The sequence below is a fragment of the Eptatretus burgeri genome, chromosome 7, assembly GCF_056783735.1.
Source record: "Eptatretus burgeri isolate ZD-2024b chromosome 7, Ebu_testis_v1, whole genome shotgun sequence".
In the NCBI taxonomy this organism is placed as follows: Eukaryota; Metazoa; Chordata; class Myxini; order Myxiniformes; family Myxinidae; genus Eptatretus; species Eptatretus burgeri.
Window position 1 is genome coordinate 111,082,639 of NC_140967.1, and position 15,000 is coordinate 111,097,638.

General features: G+C 52.9%; 1 protein-coding gene across 4 annotated transcripts in view; it reads right to left on the bottom strand.

Annotated features, from left to right (window-relative positions):
- Positions 1–1,601: 1,601 nt before the first annotated feature.
- RIOX1 (ribosomal oxygenase 1) overlaps positions 1,602–15,000 on the bottom strand; it is an 86,274-nt gene continuing 72,875 nt past the window's right edge. For all 4 annotated transcript variants that reach the window (XR_015060534.1, XM_085890296.1, XM_085890297.1 and 1 more), the window contains one exon: positions 1,602–2,041. Coding sequence is in view for 3 of the 4 variants with exons in the window: in XM_085890296.1 (XP_085746422.1) it covers positions 1,976–2,041 (66 nt within the window). In the remaining variant the exon portion in view is untranslated. The remainder of the gene's footprint in view (positions 2,042–15,000) is intronic.

Below are 15,000 nucleotides of genomic sequence, written 5' to 3' on the forward strand. Positions count from 1 at the left end.
TGTCTGTGTGTGTGTGTCTGTGTGTGTGTGTGATTGACAACAGTTTTAAGTGTCGGTGTTGAGGTGTGTGTGGGTATGAAGCATTCACGTCATTAGCATGCTTGATAGCATGTGCAGCAGTTCGTCGATCTATGTGTTTGCTAAACATTACCTCGACGTGTTTTGACTTATGAGTAACTTACAAGGAACTTGTGTCGACGTGTGTCAACGATCGCATATCGTGCCTACAACTTATTCCCAGCGTAGCAGAACATGTGAGCCATACGGGGAGTACGTCGTAAAATTTTCTGCATGCTTGAAATTTCACGACGTACGAGACGTACCACGAAATATGACAGCATACTTCATCGTTTTTCAGCGTGCTCTTAACGTACACACAACTTACCCATACCGTATTCGACGTGTGCCAGCGTTTGACACATTTTTCATAGGTCAGCATACGCTGGCTAAATCATCAAGGTGTGACTGCGATGTTGACACTTCCAATTCTCAGGCGGTTGTGATTTAAATCGGCGTGCGGCAGGTTTTTTACAGAGAACGCCACGAGTTCGTCGGCGATACGTGTAGCGCGCTATGCCTAAGTTAAACTATTGTTGGGCATAGGTTGTGAATGCCAACACAAGCTCAGCATTCGTTGGTATAAGTTATCTATAAGACAATGAAACGTTCTGTGCCTGTTACTAATATGTTATGAATACGACCAAAACTTAAAAAAAAACATCAACATTTCAGCGTACGCCAACGTTTTACATACAGTATTATACGTTGCCATTGCTGGCTCAATCGTCAAGGTGTGACAGCGCCTTTAGGTTTAATTGGCATTGCTGGTGGGCTGAATTGTTAATCCTGTTCTGTAACCGGCATGGTGCCAGACTGATCCAAAGCACAGACAGATGTTCAACAACACACTCTGTGGGTTTAGTGAGTTAAAGTGACTGCTTGGTTTAATATTTGGAGCTAGTCTCTTGTGTGGTTGACAACCGCTTTGATTGTCAGTACCGTGGGGTTGCTGTCCAAGCAACAATACCTATAAGCAACAAGTCGAGTAACCTACTCGTCATTCTTCTTTGTTTCATTCCTTGGTCCCAGTTTCTTGGTATTGTATTTGTGGAACCCAAGGGAGGGAAAGAGATGGCTAAAAGTCACGATGCCATTTTCTTGTTTTTCCTTGGAAAGAAAAAGAACAATTAAAGATGCTGCATAAAAAGTGATGATTAGTTATTATCTTCTTCTTCTTCTTCTTCTTTCGGCTGCTCCCGTTAGGGGTCGCCACAGCGGATCATCCGTATGATCCGCATAGTGATTTGGCACATGTTTTACGCCGGATGCCCTTCCTGACGCAACCCTGGTCGCCTCTTACGACACAGGGATATGGTACACCTATTTTAACCAGGGTATACACCGGCCCAGTATGCTGGTACTCATTTCGCTGACCTCGGAAGGATGACAGGCTGAGTCAACCCCCTAGTGTATTAATTCAGTGGCTCAACGGGGCTTGAACTCAGGACCTTTTGGATCCCAAGCCGCTGCCCTAACCACTGCGCCAACACTAGGCTTGATGATTAGTTATTATAGCTTAAACAAACAAACAAAAAAAATAGTCAAGTGTTTTCTTCGGATGGCTTTAAGAGCAATTTCCAAATGGCATTGCGAAGTAGGAGGCACACAATGGCTTAGAAGGAAAATAAAGTGAGGAGAACAGAGTATTAAGGGGAGCTTGGATGTGGGAGAAAATAGGAAATTGTGGGAAATAAAAATTCCACAATTCTTGCATACATTAAATATGGAGAGGATGTCTAACCATGCATCTACCAAAACCTTTTAAATATAATTTATCCAGCTTTCGGCCTTCAAAATGTGTAGCAGGAATACTTGCTATCAGAAATTGAAACACTATATTTCACACGTGTTTCATACTCCAGGCTGGCAAATTAATGCAATATGTCAAGGAGATATTCAGGTGTGCGAGGACAAGTTAAGAAGTATGAAGATCTCCAAAAATGAGAATTCCATTCTCAAAGAGGTCCATGGCCAGGTTAACCTGAAGAAAATGAAAGTAAAATTACAAACTGGAAAAGGTACAAAAATTTACAAAGGCTGATCCATGAAAACACACACACACACACACACACACACACACACACACACACACACACACACACACACACACACACACACACACACACACACACACACACACACACACACACACACACACACACACACACACACAGACACCCACACACACACACACACACATCCAACATATTCACGGGGGATACATTCATAGAAAATTCCACGAATGTCAAATCCACAAATGTCAGGGTAAAGGGGGATAGGTTCCCAATGAATTGTGATTCATAAGGGAAAATTTTAAATAAAATTCCGAATATTAATGCACATCAGTTTCATTAAAATGCTTACAAATCCTGCGAAGAGGATGAAGAGCCCTCCTGTCCTGAATCATGGGATGTAAACAACTCCCTCCCGTGGTTGAGTGGATGGATAGAGCACGAGGGCATAAGTCATGCCGGGAGAGGGGAGGGGGCAGAGGAGGATAAGGAAGAGATTCTCTGTTGTTTGCTCAGTAGGCCTTCGGGTTCTGCTTGGGGAGGGTTGAGACTTTTGGTTCAGTGAGCTTTGGTTCTGCTTGGCGAGGTGGAGGCTTTTTGGAAAGCTTTTTGCTTTGGCTTGGCTTTTCAGCAGGCCTTCGGGTTCTGCTTGGCTCGGTTCGCTTTTTAGGCTCTGGCTTGGTTCGTCGAAGAGAGAGGCTTTGTTCATCGGAAGAGAGTTGAGCTGGCTGCTCAGCTCGGAGTTCTTGGTTCGTGTTGAGAGAGGCTTTGTTTATCGGCTCGAGCTGCTGATGGTTGCTCGGCTCGGAGTTCTTGGTACATGTTGTGAGAGGCTTTGTTCATCGGAAGAGAGTTGAGCTGGTTGCTCGGCTGGCTCTTCTTGGTTCATGGAGCTCTTTGTTCTCCGCTTGGTTCCCGGCTTGGTGCGACTCATCGGCCTCATCTTTAGGGTGGTTCTTCGAGATAGCGACGCATCGACGGGAAGGATCGGCGCCTCGTCTCACCAGCACGTGTTCGGAAGCGCGAGAGGATTCGCTGGAGCTCGGGAAGGATCGCAGCTCACGGCGATTGGATCCAGCTCGCTCTCGCTGGAGCCCGGGTCTGAACAGCTTGAAGATCACACGAGGTGGAGAGGTTCGAGATAGGTTCTGGGTTTCAGCTCATCTGTCCTCCGAGCTGGAGTCCGTTATTAAAGGCATCAGCCACCATTTCTTGGGTGTGTGTGTGTGTGCGTACGTGTGTCCATGGGCCCGTCTAATAAGTGGGAAACTGTTAAGTGCCTGTGTTGTATTTGCTTCACATTGGAATAGAACTCGGCTGTAGGATTTTTTTGCTCTTGTCTTTTTCCCCATCCCCCCATTCATTGCATTACCTGTGTTCAAATAAATGTCCCCATTGTTAAATGTCACCCGCTCGTTGTGTCCCTTCCTCTCATTGACTGCCATGGAGCATTCGGTATGTTAGCTGGTTTTTAACACCGATAAGATAATCGCGTCCAACGGAACTTGGCGATATATAACCGCTAAGCAATCGCATACGCAACGAGCTGCGTAACGTGGCTCGTTTTCGTGCAGGTCCCGTTGAGGTGTAGATCCCCGGCATTTCTGTCTGCGCGAATAATTAGGTACATCAATAATTTGGTGATTGACGCTGTAGCGCGTGGACAGAAGAGTTGGCTGATCTATGGTGTTGTAAAAACACCCGTAGCTGGGTTTCGGCGTTGATTTGGAAGCTACGACTGGATTGCTCGTTCGGTGGGCGCGTGCGGCCGCCATTGGGCTGAGGCGGTCGTCCGCATGCCGAACGGGCAAGAATCCACAACAATATATATGTGTGTATGTATGTATATATATATATATATATATATATATATATATATATATGTATATATATATTGTTGTGGTTACCAAATTCGCAAACCACCATTCAGGTCCCTTAGGTGAGGTATCTCGGTAAGTGCATGTGTAGTTAGGCCCAAACCCGTTGTCTAGTGGGAATACATGTCATTTATGCGTGCTGCGACTCTTCAGGATAGCCGTTTTTCTTTTACTATCTTTATTTTGGACCAACCGCCATGATTACCACCACAACCACAACATCAACCACCAACCACAACGCCGCTTCACCACAACCGCCACGACCTTCCCGTCACACCTCGCAACCGTAGCATCGCCACCGTTCTTGCCCCGCTGTGGGTACCGGTGTTGGACTCGTGCAGGGCGCGCGTCGAACAGCGTGTACAAAATCACGGATTTTGTGCTTCAAAAACGGATCAAAAACGACACACGCCCACTTTTTGCCGTCCAATCGGTGAGCGAGGGGCGATTTGGCCCCGCCTCCAGGGCGATCGATATGTGCAAATTTATGGATCAAAAAGCCTTCACGCCCACTTTTTCTCGGGCCAATGGGGAGCGAGGTGAAAGGTCAAAGGGAGGGGGTCAAAGGCGAAGCTACGGGGGGATAAAAGGACCGTGTTCGTCAGTCCAAAAGGAGTCGGAGAGACCAGAGGCGGAGAGTCGGAGAGACCAGAGGCGGAGAGTAGGAGAGTCGAGAGGCGGAGAGTAGGAGAGTCCAGAGGCGGAGAGTAGGAGAGGCGGAGAGTAGGTGAGTCGGAGAGTCCAGAGGCGGAGAGTAGGAGAGTCGGAAACAGAGAGTCAAGACTTCGCGGGCGGTGGAGCTGCTCGTCGTGTGCGTTGGAGTCGGAACGGAGGGGACGGAGCTGTGGAAAGGCGGCGACACCAGACGAGGGGGTGCTCGCGTCGTGCAGGAAGCTGCACCCGAGGGAGGCCGACAGCGCGACCTGGCCGAGGTGGAGACGCTCGTCGCGGGATAATAAAGATCCTCTATACCCCGAGCATCAGCAACCCCCTCCTGTTTCCCCCGCGCTGAGATAGTGCGACCAAGGGGGCCCCTTTCCCACCCCCTACCAGACACTGTCCGCGAGGCCCGCGGAGTTGAGGCGCCATCGCCGCTCCGCGTCTCATCACCAGACGGGTAGGCGCGACCCGGTCTCGGCCTCAGGCCCGCCTCATCCTTGAGGGTATTTCTTTTCCTTGGTTTTGGGTATGTGTTGTCGGCGCCGTCTGTGAAGTAGAATTGTATAAGTGTTGCCGTGTGCTCGGTAGTCGGTATTAGCTCTGCATTGTGTCTTCGCTTTTACATTTGCTTTTTGTGTAAATTGAATTGTGTTTTTCTTTTCTGTGTGCATTTGGTGGAATTGTATATGTGTGCTTCCCGTGTGCCGCGAATAAATGTGCTTTATTATTGAACTGTTTCCCGCTTCGCTTCGTCATTTCTTTCTTTGAATCCTCATCTTGCTTCACGTAAAGGGTTGGTAGTGGGCTGAATACGCCCGATAATTAATCGAACCGTCGAGGTCGACGAATAACACCGCTCGGTTATCCCGATAGTACGGAACGGGTCGCTTAAGTGGCCCGTGTCCGAAGTCGACCTGCGGCGAGGTGCGATCGCCCGGTCTACCCTCCGCGTGGGTACTTAGGTAGGTCGAATTTGGCGAGCAACCCTATCCCACGCGGGGGCTGATTGGCTCGATCGCGGTGAGACCGAAAGGTCCACCCGTGACTGGTTCCCGGCGTTAGTCCGAGAGGGTCACGACTGGATTGTCCGTCCGGTGGGCGACGTGCCGCGATTCGAGTTACGTGGCCGTCAGCACGCCGGCGGGCGCGAATACCGCAACACTGGTGTCAGGTCGTGCGATACAAATTCATCGCCCTCCTCGCGGCACTGGTATCGGAGAACAGGAAAACAGGCTCTCCTGTCTCCGGCTAAATTCACGGGAATCGGTCCAGGGGTGAGAGAAGCGACCCCCGATTCCCTCCAAATTACGAGCGAGCAAATTAACCCTTTAAGAGAAGCAAGATGGCGTCTCAAGGCGAGCGGGAGCCGGGGGTATTAGAAATGGATGTAGAATGTGTAGAATCCATGGTCCAGGATGGAATCCCCGAGCAGGAAATGTTGATTGTGCAGGAACACGGACTCGCCCAACTGAACCCAGAGCCCGAAATGGGTGCAGCAGTGTATGACACCTCCCCCCCCCCTCTCCACCAAAACCCTTCCCCAACCCTTGCCGAAACGGCTCAGCTGAGTGCATCCGACATGGCCCAGCTATGCGCCATGCTGGCGGCAATGAACGAAAAGATGAATGCGAAAATGATCGAAAAAATGGATGCGAATATGAAAAACGAAATGAAAGGCATGAACGAAAAGATGGATACAAACACACAAAAATTGGATGCGAATACACAACAAATGAACGAAAAGATGGATGCGAATACACAAAAATTGGATGCGAATACACAACAAATGAACGGAATGGAAACAAACATGAAGGAGGAAATGAAAGAGCTACGGGGTGAGACGCAGAACATGGGAATGAGCCTAAAAGGAAGCTTGGAAGAACTAAAAAACGAAATGAAAAAGGAAGTCGACACGATACGAGCGGAGGTGACCGGGTTAAAAGAGAAAGTAAAAGGAGTGGGAGTCGCAATGGAAGAAAGTAAACAAGAGAGGGTAAACGAAATAAAGACGGTGGTGGGAAAAATAGACAAAGTAGGAAAAGGATTGGGAGAAGTAAAACAGGGACAAGACCAAATAAAGGAGGAAATAGGGAGGAACACGACGGCGATAGAGGAATTAAAAAGAGAACAAGGGAAAATAAAGGAGGGATTGGGAGCCGTGAAGGAGGACTGTGAGAAAAGACATCGGGAAATGACAGACAAAGTTGAAAACCTGCGAAAGGAGGTAAAAGCGGAGACACAGAAAGGATTAAAGAAGGTGGCGGAGGAATGTAGAAAGAGGCATGAGGAGGTAATTAATGAAATGGAGCGGAAAGCCGGAGAAAAGACAGAGGAACTGGGGGAGCAGATAGGAAAAAACCGGGGCGAGACAGAAGAGCAGTTTAGGACAACGAGGGAGGAAATATCCAAGACAAATAAGATGGTGACACAGGTACAAGGGGAGGTGGAGCAAATAAGAGAAAAAGTCGGGGAACTGTCGTTAGGAACGATAGGGGAGGAAATAAATTTTGGCCTAATGGGGGTACCCGGAATGACTGTTCCAGGGGGTGTGCAGAGTGTGAGTCCAATGGCTTGGGAGAATAAGCGGGACGACGCGGGGCACGGACAGACGCAGACAAGGGTGGTGGAGCCCCCGGGCAAATGGCTCGGACCCTGCGGGAGTGAGGCACCGTTGGGACTGGGGAGGTACACTCCTCCCGGAGTCCCTAGGGAACGGGAGGAGACCTCGAAAGAACCGAGGGTGCCGCTACCCCCGTACGATGGCAAGACGGACTTGAGGGCATATATGGCCCAGTTCCAGTGTGTTGCCAGAGGCAATGGCTGGAACGAGGTGCAGGGTGTGGCACAACTCACAGCGGCCCTGCGTGGCGTGGCTTTGGAAGTCCTGACCACGGTACCCAGTGAGGGGGCGACCCTGGAGGATCTCCATTCAGCCCTAAAAAACCGATTTGGCATGGACCAGCAGAGCGAGCTTGTTAAAGCTCAGCTCAACGGGCGCAAACGACGTCCCCAGGAATCGCTGGGAGAATTGGCACATGACATTCGCCGCTTGGTGGGGATCGCGCACACCAACATGCCGCCGGAGTACCGGGAGGAGATTGCCCTGGACCATTTCCTTCGAGCAATAGGGGGCACCGATGTCGGAGCATTGCTCACCGTATGGCGCCCGGACAACCTCCAGAAGGCGGCTGATACTGCTGCCTGCTGGGAGGCAGCCAGAACGCCATTGGGAGGGGCTGGGCGCCATGCGGTGGCAGTCCGACGGGTGGACCCCGTGCACGACAGTGCGCTGGGAGCCGGGGCAACCCTGGGCGACCAAGCGCGAGTGGAAAGGATGGTGCAGGGCATGTTCGACCGCCGGTTCGGGAGACCTGTGGAGAGGCGGTCGGGCCCGGGAAGGGCGGGAGATGGGCCATCGGGGGGTACCCCAATTCGGAATGGAGGGGGGTATAATTCGGCGTACTGGAGGCAAACACCTTACCAGAAGAGGTGTTATAATTGTGGCGCAGGGGACCACCTGCAGCGGAGGTGCAACGCCCCGCGCAGGGAAAGGCCCCCGCGAAGAGAAGAGCCACGGCCCCCTAGACCACCAACTCCGCCCGGGTCAATAGGGATAGCCAGGCCCAACCATCCCCCCCCACCAGTCCCCGGGAAACTAAGAAGTGCCGAACATGTAGGGCCGTGTTCGGCAGACTCAGACGGAGAAGAGCCCTCAGAACTGCGACAGGTCATCAGTTGTGGCCAAATTGGCAAAGGTAGCTTAACAATTCGGTGCAAGATTGCCGGCGTAGGGGTAGACGCCGTGGTGGACACAGGAGCAAGCGCCACGATCATCAGCCCTGTGGTCCTTGATTCGAGTGTAGACGGTTGGGATGAGATCCACCGTCTGCAAAACCATAGTTTGCAGCTAGCTACCGGGGCAACGGCCCCTATCATAGGACGTGGTTTCGTGTCGTTTAAAATTGGGCACTGTGAAAACCAAGATAGAGGTTTGGGTGGCAGAGGTGTACGACCCATGTCTAATAGGGTTGGATGTGCTGACGGCCGGTGGTTGTAAGATCGACTTGGGCCGGGGGGGTCATGCAGTTGGGTGGTGAGGAGTTGCCGTTAGGAGGCGTGAGCACGGATGAGAGGGTGGAGCTGGAGGCTCCTGACTCCGTGGTCATTCCCCCGGGTGCCGAGGCGGTGGTCCGGCCCGGTGGCGAGCACCCCCAACGTGGCAGGGCCCCTGCGGCCTAGCGGAACTACCGGCAGGGCCGTCAACCCCGGGCTTAGTCGTGGGCCGCACCCTGGTAAGTACCGACGGGCCAGTAGTGCCCGTACGGGTGATAAATGTTAGCACGGAACCACGCACTATCAGGAAGGGCACGAAGGTGGCAGATTGCATCCCAGTAAAAGAGGTCGCAGAGCTGAGGGACGATAACGTCGAGCCGGACCGGCCCCAGAAGGAGTCTCCAGACTCGATTAGGAATTGGCCCGGTCCCATTTGTGAGATGGTAAATCGGAGTAGTGTAGATTTGGAGGAGGCCCAGCGGGAGGCCTTATACAAGCTGGTCGACCGACACATCGGGATCTTCTCCTTGTCACCCGAGGATATTGGACGTACGGGCCTGGTGCAACATCAGATCCACACCAATGGGGCCCGGCCTGTCCGTCAGCCTGCTCGAAGGCTCCCATGGAGCAAAAGAGAGGAGGCTGATGAACAGGTTGAAAAGATGCTCAATGCAGGTGTCATCGAGCCCTCGGGAAGTCCTTGGATGTCACCAGTTGTGCTGGTTATAAAGAAGGATGGGACCACGCGTTTCTGTGTGGACTATCGCCAGCTGAACAACGTGACACTCAAAGACTCCTATCCCCTGCCTAGAATTGACGATACCCTCGACGCCGTTGCAGGCTCTAAATGGTTCTCAACTTTGGACCTCAAGAGTGGGTATTGGCAGGTGGAGATGGATAAGACGGGGAAGGAGAAAACGGCATTTTCCACAGGGAAGGGACTGTATCAGTTCACTGTGATGCCGTTCGGTTTGTGTAACGCCCCCGCCACCTTTGAGAGACTGATGGAGCGTGTACTAGGCGGCATACCGTGGCAGTCATGCCTGGTGTATCTGGATGACGTCCTGGTACACGCTAAAACATTCACCCAGGAGATAGCCAATTTGGACCAGGTGTTTGGGCACCTCAGGCAGGCAGGGCTGAAATTGAGCCCAGAGAAATGCACTTTGTTCGCGACAGAGGTGGCCTATCTCGGACACGTGATAGGCCGCGAGGGGGTGAAGACCGACCCCGGAAAAATTACAGCGGTAGAGGAGTGGCCCGTACCTACAACTGTCAAACAGGTACGGGGCTTTTTGGGACTTTGCTCCTACTACCGGCGTTTCGTGGCAAACTTTGCGGAGACAGCCAGGCCCCTTCACCGGTTGACGGAGAAGGGGGTGAGATTTAATTGGACGGAGGAGTGCCAGGAGGCCTTCCTCAAATTAAAGGGGTGTTTGACATCCGCACCTGTTTTAGCGTACCCCACCGATGACGGGATGTATACCCTGGAGACGGATGCAAGCCAGGAAGGATTGGGAGCAGTCTTGTCTCAGATACAGGGGGGCGTGGAAAGAGTGATCGCGTATTACAGTCGGGCCATGAGTAGGCCCGAACGAAATTATTGCGTAACTCGTAAGGAACTATTGGCTATGCTGTCTGCCGTGAGCCATTTCCACCCGTACTTGTACGGGAGGAAATTTTTGGTTCGAACTGACCATTCCTCCTTGCAATGGCTCTTACGGTTCAAGGAACCGGAGGGCCAAATTGCAAGGTGGTTGGAAAAATTGCAGCAGTACGATTTCAGTGTGGTCCATAGAGCCGGTAAGGCTCATGGGAATGCCGATGCGCTCTCTCGACGCCCCTGTCTGAGGGAAAACTGCAAATATTGTACGAGACATGAGGAGAGGGACCAATTGGCAGACGCCTCCCCGAAACTCCCAGTCCGTGGGGCCCGGGTGGTAGGCCCAACTTTGCCACTAACCGCGGGAGAGGAATTTGGTGGATTGGCATGGAGCACGGCCCAGCGGGAAGACCCGGTGCTAGGGCCAGTGTACAAATGGGTCCAGGAAAACAGGAGGCCCAGTGGGGAGGAAATCGCCCCATTCGGGCGCGAACAAAGGCATACTGGGCTCAGTGGAGGACCCTAGAAATGAGGGACAACATCTTGTATCGCAAGTGGGTGGAGATTCCTTCTGAACAAACTTCTTGGCTGGTGATAGTCCCTGATGGGTTTAAGACCCAAATTTTGAAACAGGTGCACGGTACCCGCGCCGGCGGCCATTTGGGCAGGACCAAAACAAAATCTCGGGCCCGCCGGCGGTTCTATTGGGTTAACATGGGGCGCGATGTACAGGACTGGTGTCGAGCATGCGACGCCTGTACTGCAAAAAAGGGACCGCCACAGAGGATGAGGGCCCCACTCCAACTACATCAGGTTGGGGCTCCCCTGGAGCGAGTGGCCATGGACATTTTGGGACCACTGCCCCCCACTCGCCAGGGTAATAAGTACGTCCTCGTAATTATGGACTATTTCACCAAATGGCCAGAAGCCTTTGCCCTTCCCAGCCAGGAAGCAGGGGTTGTGGCCAAGGCCTTCGTAGAAGGATTTACATGCCGGTATGGGATTCCGCAGGAGCTGCACACGGACCAGGGACGAAATTTTGAGAGTGAATTACTAAAAGAGGTGTGCAGGCTCCTGGAAATTCGAAAAACACGGACAACGCCCTGAGACCACAGTCTGATGGCATGGTGGAGAGGTTCAACAGGACCCTGGTCCAACAGTTGGCCCTCTTCACCGCCACTAACCAGGAGGACTGGGACGAACACCTTCCGTACCTCCTGATGGCCTATCGCGCGTCCCAGCACGGGTCTACCGCATGTAGTCCGGCGCTGTTGATGTATGGACGGGAGCTGAGAAGCCCCGTCGATTTATTGTGCGGTCCGACGCCTGAGCGGCTTGATAGGCCCCCGGGGGAGGGCTATGCCCGTCGGTTGGAGGAGGGCTTGGAGAAGGTCCACGCCTTCGCACGACACCAGCTCCAACAGGCGGGCATAAAGATGAAGCGCAGGTACGACCACCGGAGCCAGGTGAGCAAATACCCACCGGGGGCAAAGATTTGGTTCTTTAACCCCCGGCGAAGGAAGGGCAGATGCCCGAAGCTCACCTCACCTTGGCAGGGCCCGGGGGTCGTCCTGGCGCAAGTCAGTGACGTGGTCCTAAAAATTAAAATGGGACCACGAGCCCTCCCTCGGATCGTCCACGCGGACCGCCTGAGGCCTTACAAGGGCGACCTTACGCCCTCATGGATATGTCTTGCCGGAGGAGTCGGTGCTGGAACAGCCGCTCCCGCAGAGGCGCAGGGCTCTCAGAGTCTTGCGACGAGTTCACGAGCCCAGTAGGAAGGGAGGAAATTCCCCCCCTTGGGAAATTGATTTTTGGGACATTCGAGGACAGTGACTGACAGTGAGTGTGTAGAGGGGACGTAGTTTAGCTACGTAGTGTTAAATGGAACGTGCTACTAGTTTAAGGGACGACGTGGGAGCACGAGTTAGTTAGGGGATGTAGATAGAAGGATGGCAGAGTTCAGTGTGTGTGTTGAAGAGTTGGTGAGTTGTGAGGCATGTGCTTGGTGAGTGAGTGAGGCCAGCGGGTCTGTGTGTGTGGAGTGAATGGGGAATGCATGGTGCGATGAGTGATTGGGGGGAGGAGTGACTCCCGCCCAAGGGACCCCGGGGTCAGTATAAAGTGAGTTAGGGGGTTAGTCAAATTGAAAAATGGAGGTCGTTTTGTTGTTGGTGGGAAAGTAGGCTCGAAACCCATTTGGAGGGGTGCAGGAGCCCTGTTGACGGGCTTGGGAGCGTGGCTGCGAAAGGTGAGTATCGCTGAGTGGGTACCACGGGCACCAGGCTAGTCGGCCGCGGTAGGCCATGGGCCCATGGGGGGCCGGGATAGAGTAGTGGGCACAGGTGCGCCTGCTTGGTGCGGGGGCCCGGGGCGCCATTAGCCGCGTGGGCAGTGTTGTGGGCACGGGTGACCCTCGGAAAGGGGCCCGGGAGGCCGGCCTGCCACGTGTGCGTTTCAGGGGAGGTGCCATGGGGGGCACTCCCCGGTGTTAGGGAGCTGGTAGGCTCGGAGGCAGTGTAGTGCCCGGGGGTGCCATAGCGGGAGATTCGGCAGAGGGTCGTGCCTGCCTAAGGGAGCCACGTGTCCCAGCCAGGAGACCGTGTGAGGGCATGGAGAGAAAATTGGGGGGCGAGGCCCGAAATTGTGAGGACACCAACACAGGCGACGGGAATCTGGGTTGTTAGAACCAATAGTTTAAGCGAGAGGCGCTTGTTGAAAGCCCCGGGGTAGTTTAACAGTTAAATGGTTAGGGTAGATTAGGAGATGTACCCCTCCGCACCATCCATCCCCTCGCTCTCGTTGTGGGCCGCTGGACCCACTTTGGGTTAGATCGCTGAACTCTGGGGAGGCCATTCTGAGGCTTCGTTGGGCCTCGACACAGGACGTTAGCTCTCCCTTATTCCCCTCCGGGAAGGGAACGTAGGGGTTGGGAGTAGGCTAGGTGACAGGATAGGTTAGCCGAACAAGGACGATAAAGGGGGTTAGGGGACGATTTATAGAGGGGAAGTAAACATAAAAGTAAAAATAAAAAAAAAATAAGTTGGGGCTAAATTGGGGTTTGACAAATTAAGGGAGTGGGTATGTACAGTGACAGGCAAAGGCGATAGGTGGGAGGGAGACAGGTAGGTAGGGTCCGAGCCCGCCTTCCAAGTGGCCAGCACCACCGCACTCCCTCCACCAACTTCCACTGACGGCAAAAGCTGGCCAGCTTCATCTGCAGCTGTGGTACTTCAAGGCCTGTGCCGGCCAGTTCATCTGCGGGCTGTGTTTGCCTGCAATGGCCTGGTTCTGCGGGCTGTGTTTGCCTGCAGCGGCCTTCTTCTGCGGGCTGTGTTGCCTGCACCTTTGCCATGCCATGCCCACTGCCCATGTTCACCAGCCCCCGTTCAATTTTTGCTTTGCCCCACCCCCCCCTGTTCATTGCCATGTGCGCCAGGATCGTAAAAGCAACAATTTGCAAGCTGCGAGAACTGCCCTGTTGGCAGCTACAACACGGGCCTGCAGTGGCGGCCCGTGCACCGTGTTTGCGTCCATCCATTCATCCATCCATTCATCCATCCATTCGTTGTGTTCATTGCGTGTGCCACTTGAGCTGGCACGGAGACTGCGTTTGTGCAGCCCATGCACCATTGTGGTTCACTGCATTCGGTCCATCCATTCATCCATCCATTCGTTGTGCTCATTGCGTGTGCCACTTGAGCTGGCACGGAGACTGCGTTTGTGCAGCCCATGCACCGTTGTGGTTCACTGCGTTCAGTTCGAAAGGGAAGGCCTTGGACTGCGTGTGAGCAGCCAGCCACGTTCCCTGTCACCTGCATTGTTTGAGCCAGAGACTGCATGCGGGCAGCCTGGCTCCCTGCTAACTGCTTTCTTTTTGCAGAGTTCAATGATCCTGGGCCATGGTTTAGTGTAAAATTTGTAAGTTAAGGTTAAGATGTACTGTACATATGAGTGCACCCCCGGCATGTTTGTCTTAGCGCCGGCAATTTTATTTAAGTCGTCCGTGTGAGTGAGTTTGTTTAGATAGTTACGCAGCCCTCAGGTTATTTATTTTGGGGACACGAATACCATGAATGTCGCACTCAGGGATCCGTAGGTAAAATGTACTAGGGGAAAACTACACATGATGGCACACGAAAATTTGACGACTCGGGACGAGTCTGTAAAAAGGGGAGGGGGTAGTGTTGTGGTTACCAAATTCGCAAACCACCATTCAGGTCCCTTAGGTGAGGTATCTCGGTAAGTGCATGTGTAGTTAGGCCCAAACCCGTTGTCTAGTGGGAATACATGTCATTTATGCGTGCTGCGACTCTTCAGGATAGCCGTTTTTCTTTTACTATCTTTATTTTGGACCAACCGCCATGATTACCACCACAACCACAACATCAACCACCAACCACAACGCCGCTTCACCACAACCGCCACGACCTTCCCGTCACACCTCGCAACCGTAGCATCGCCACCGTTCTTGCCCCGCTGTGGGTACCGGTGTTGGACTCGTGCAGGGCGCGCGTCGAACAGCGTGTACAAAATCACGGATTTTGTGCTTCAAAACGGATCAAAAACGACACACGCCCACTTTTTGCCGTCCAATCGGTGAGCGAGGGGCGATTTGGCCCCGCCTCCAGGGCGATCGATATATGCAAATTTATGGATCAAAAAGCCTTCACGCCCACTTTTTCTCGGGCCAATGGGGAGTGAGGTGAAAGGTCAAAGGGAGGGGGTCAAAGGC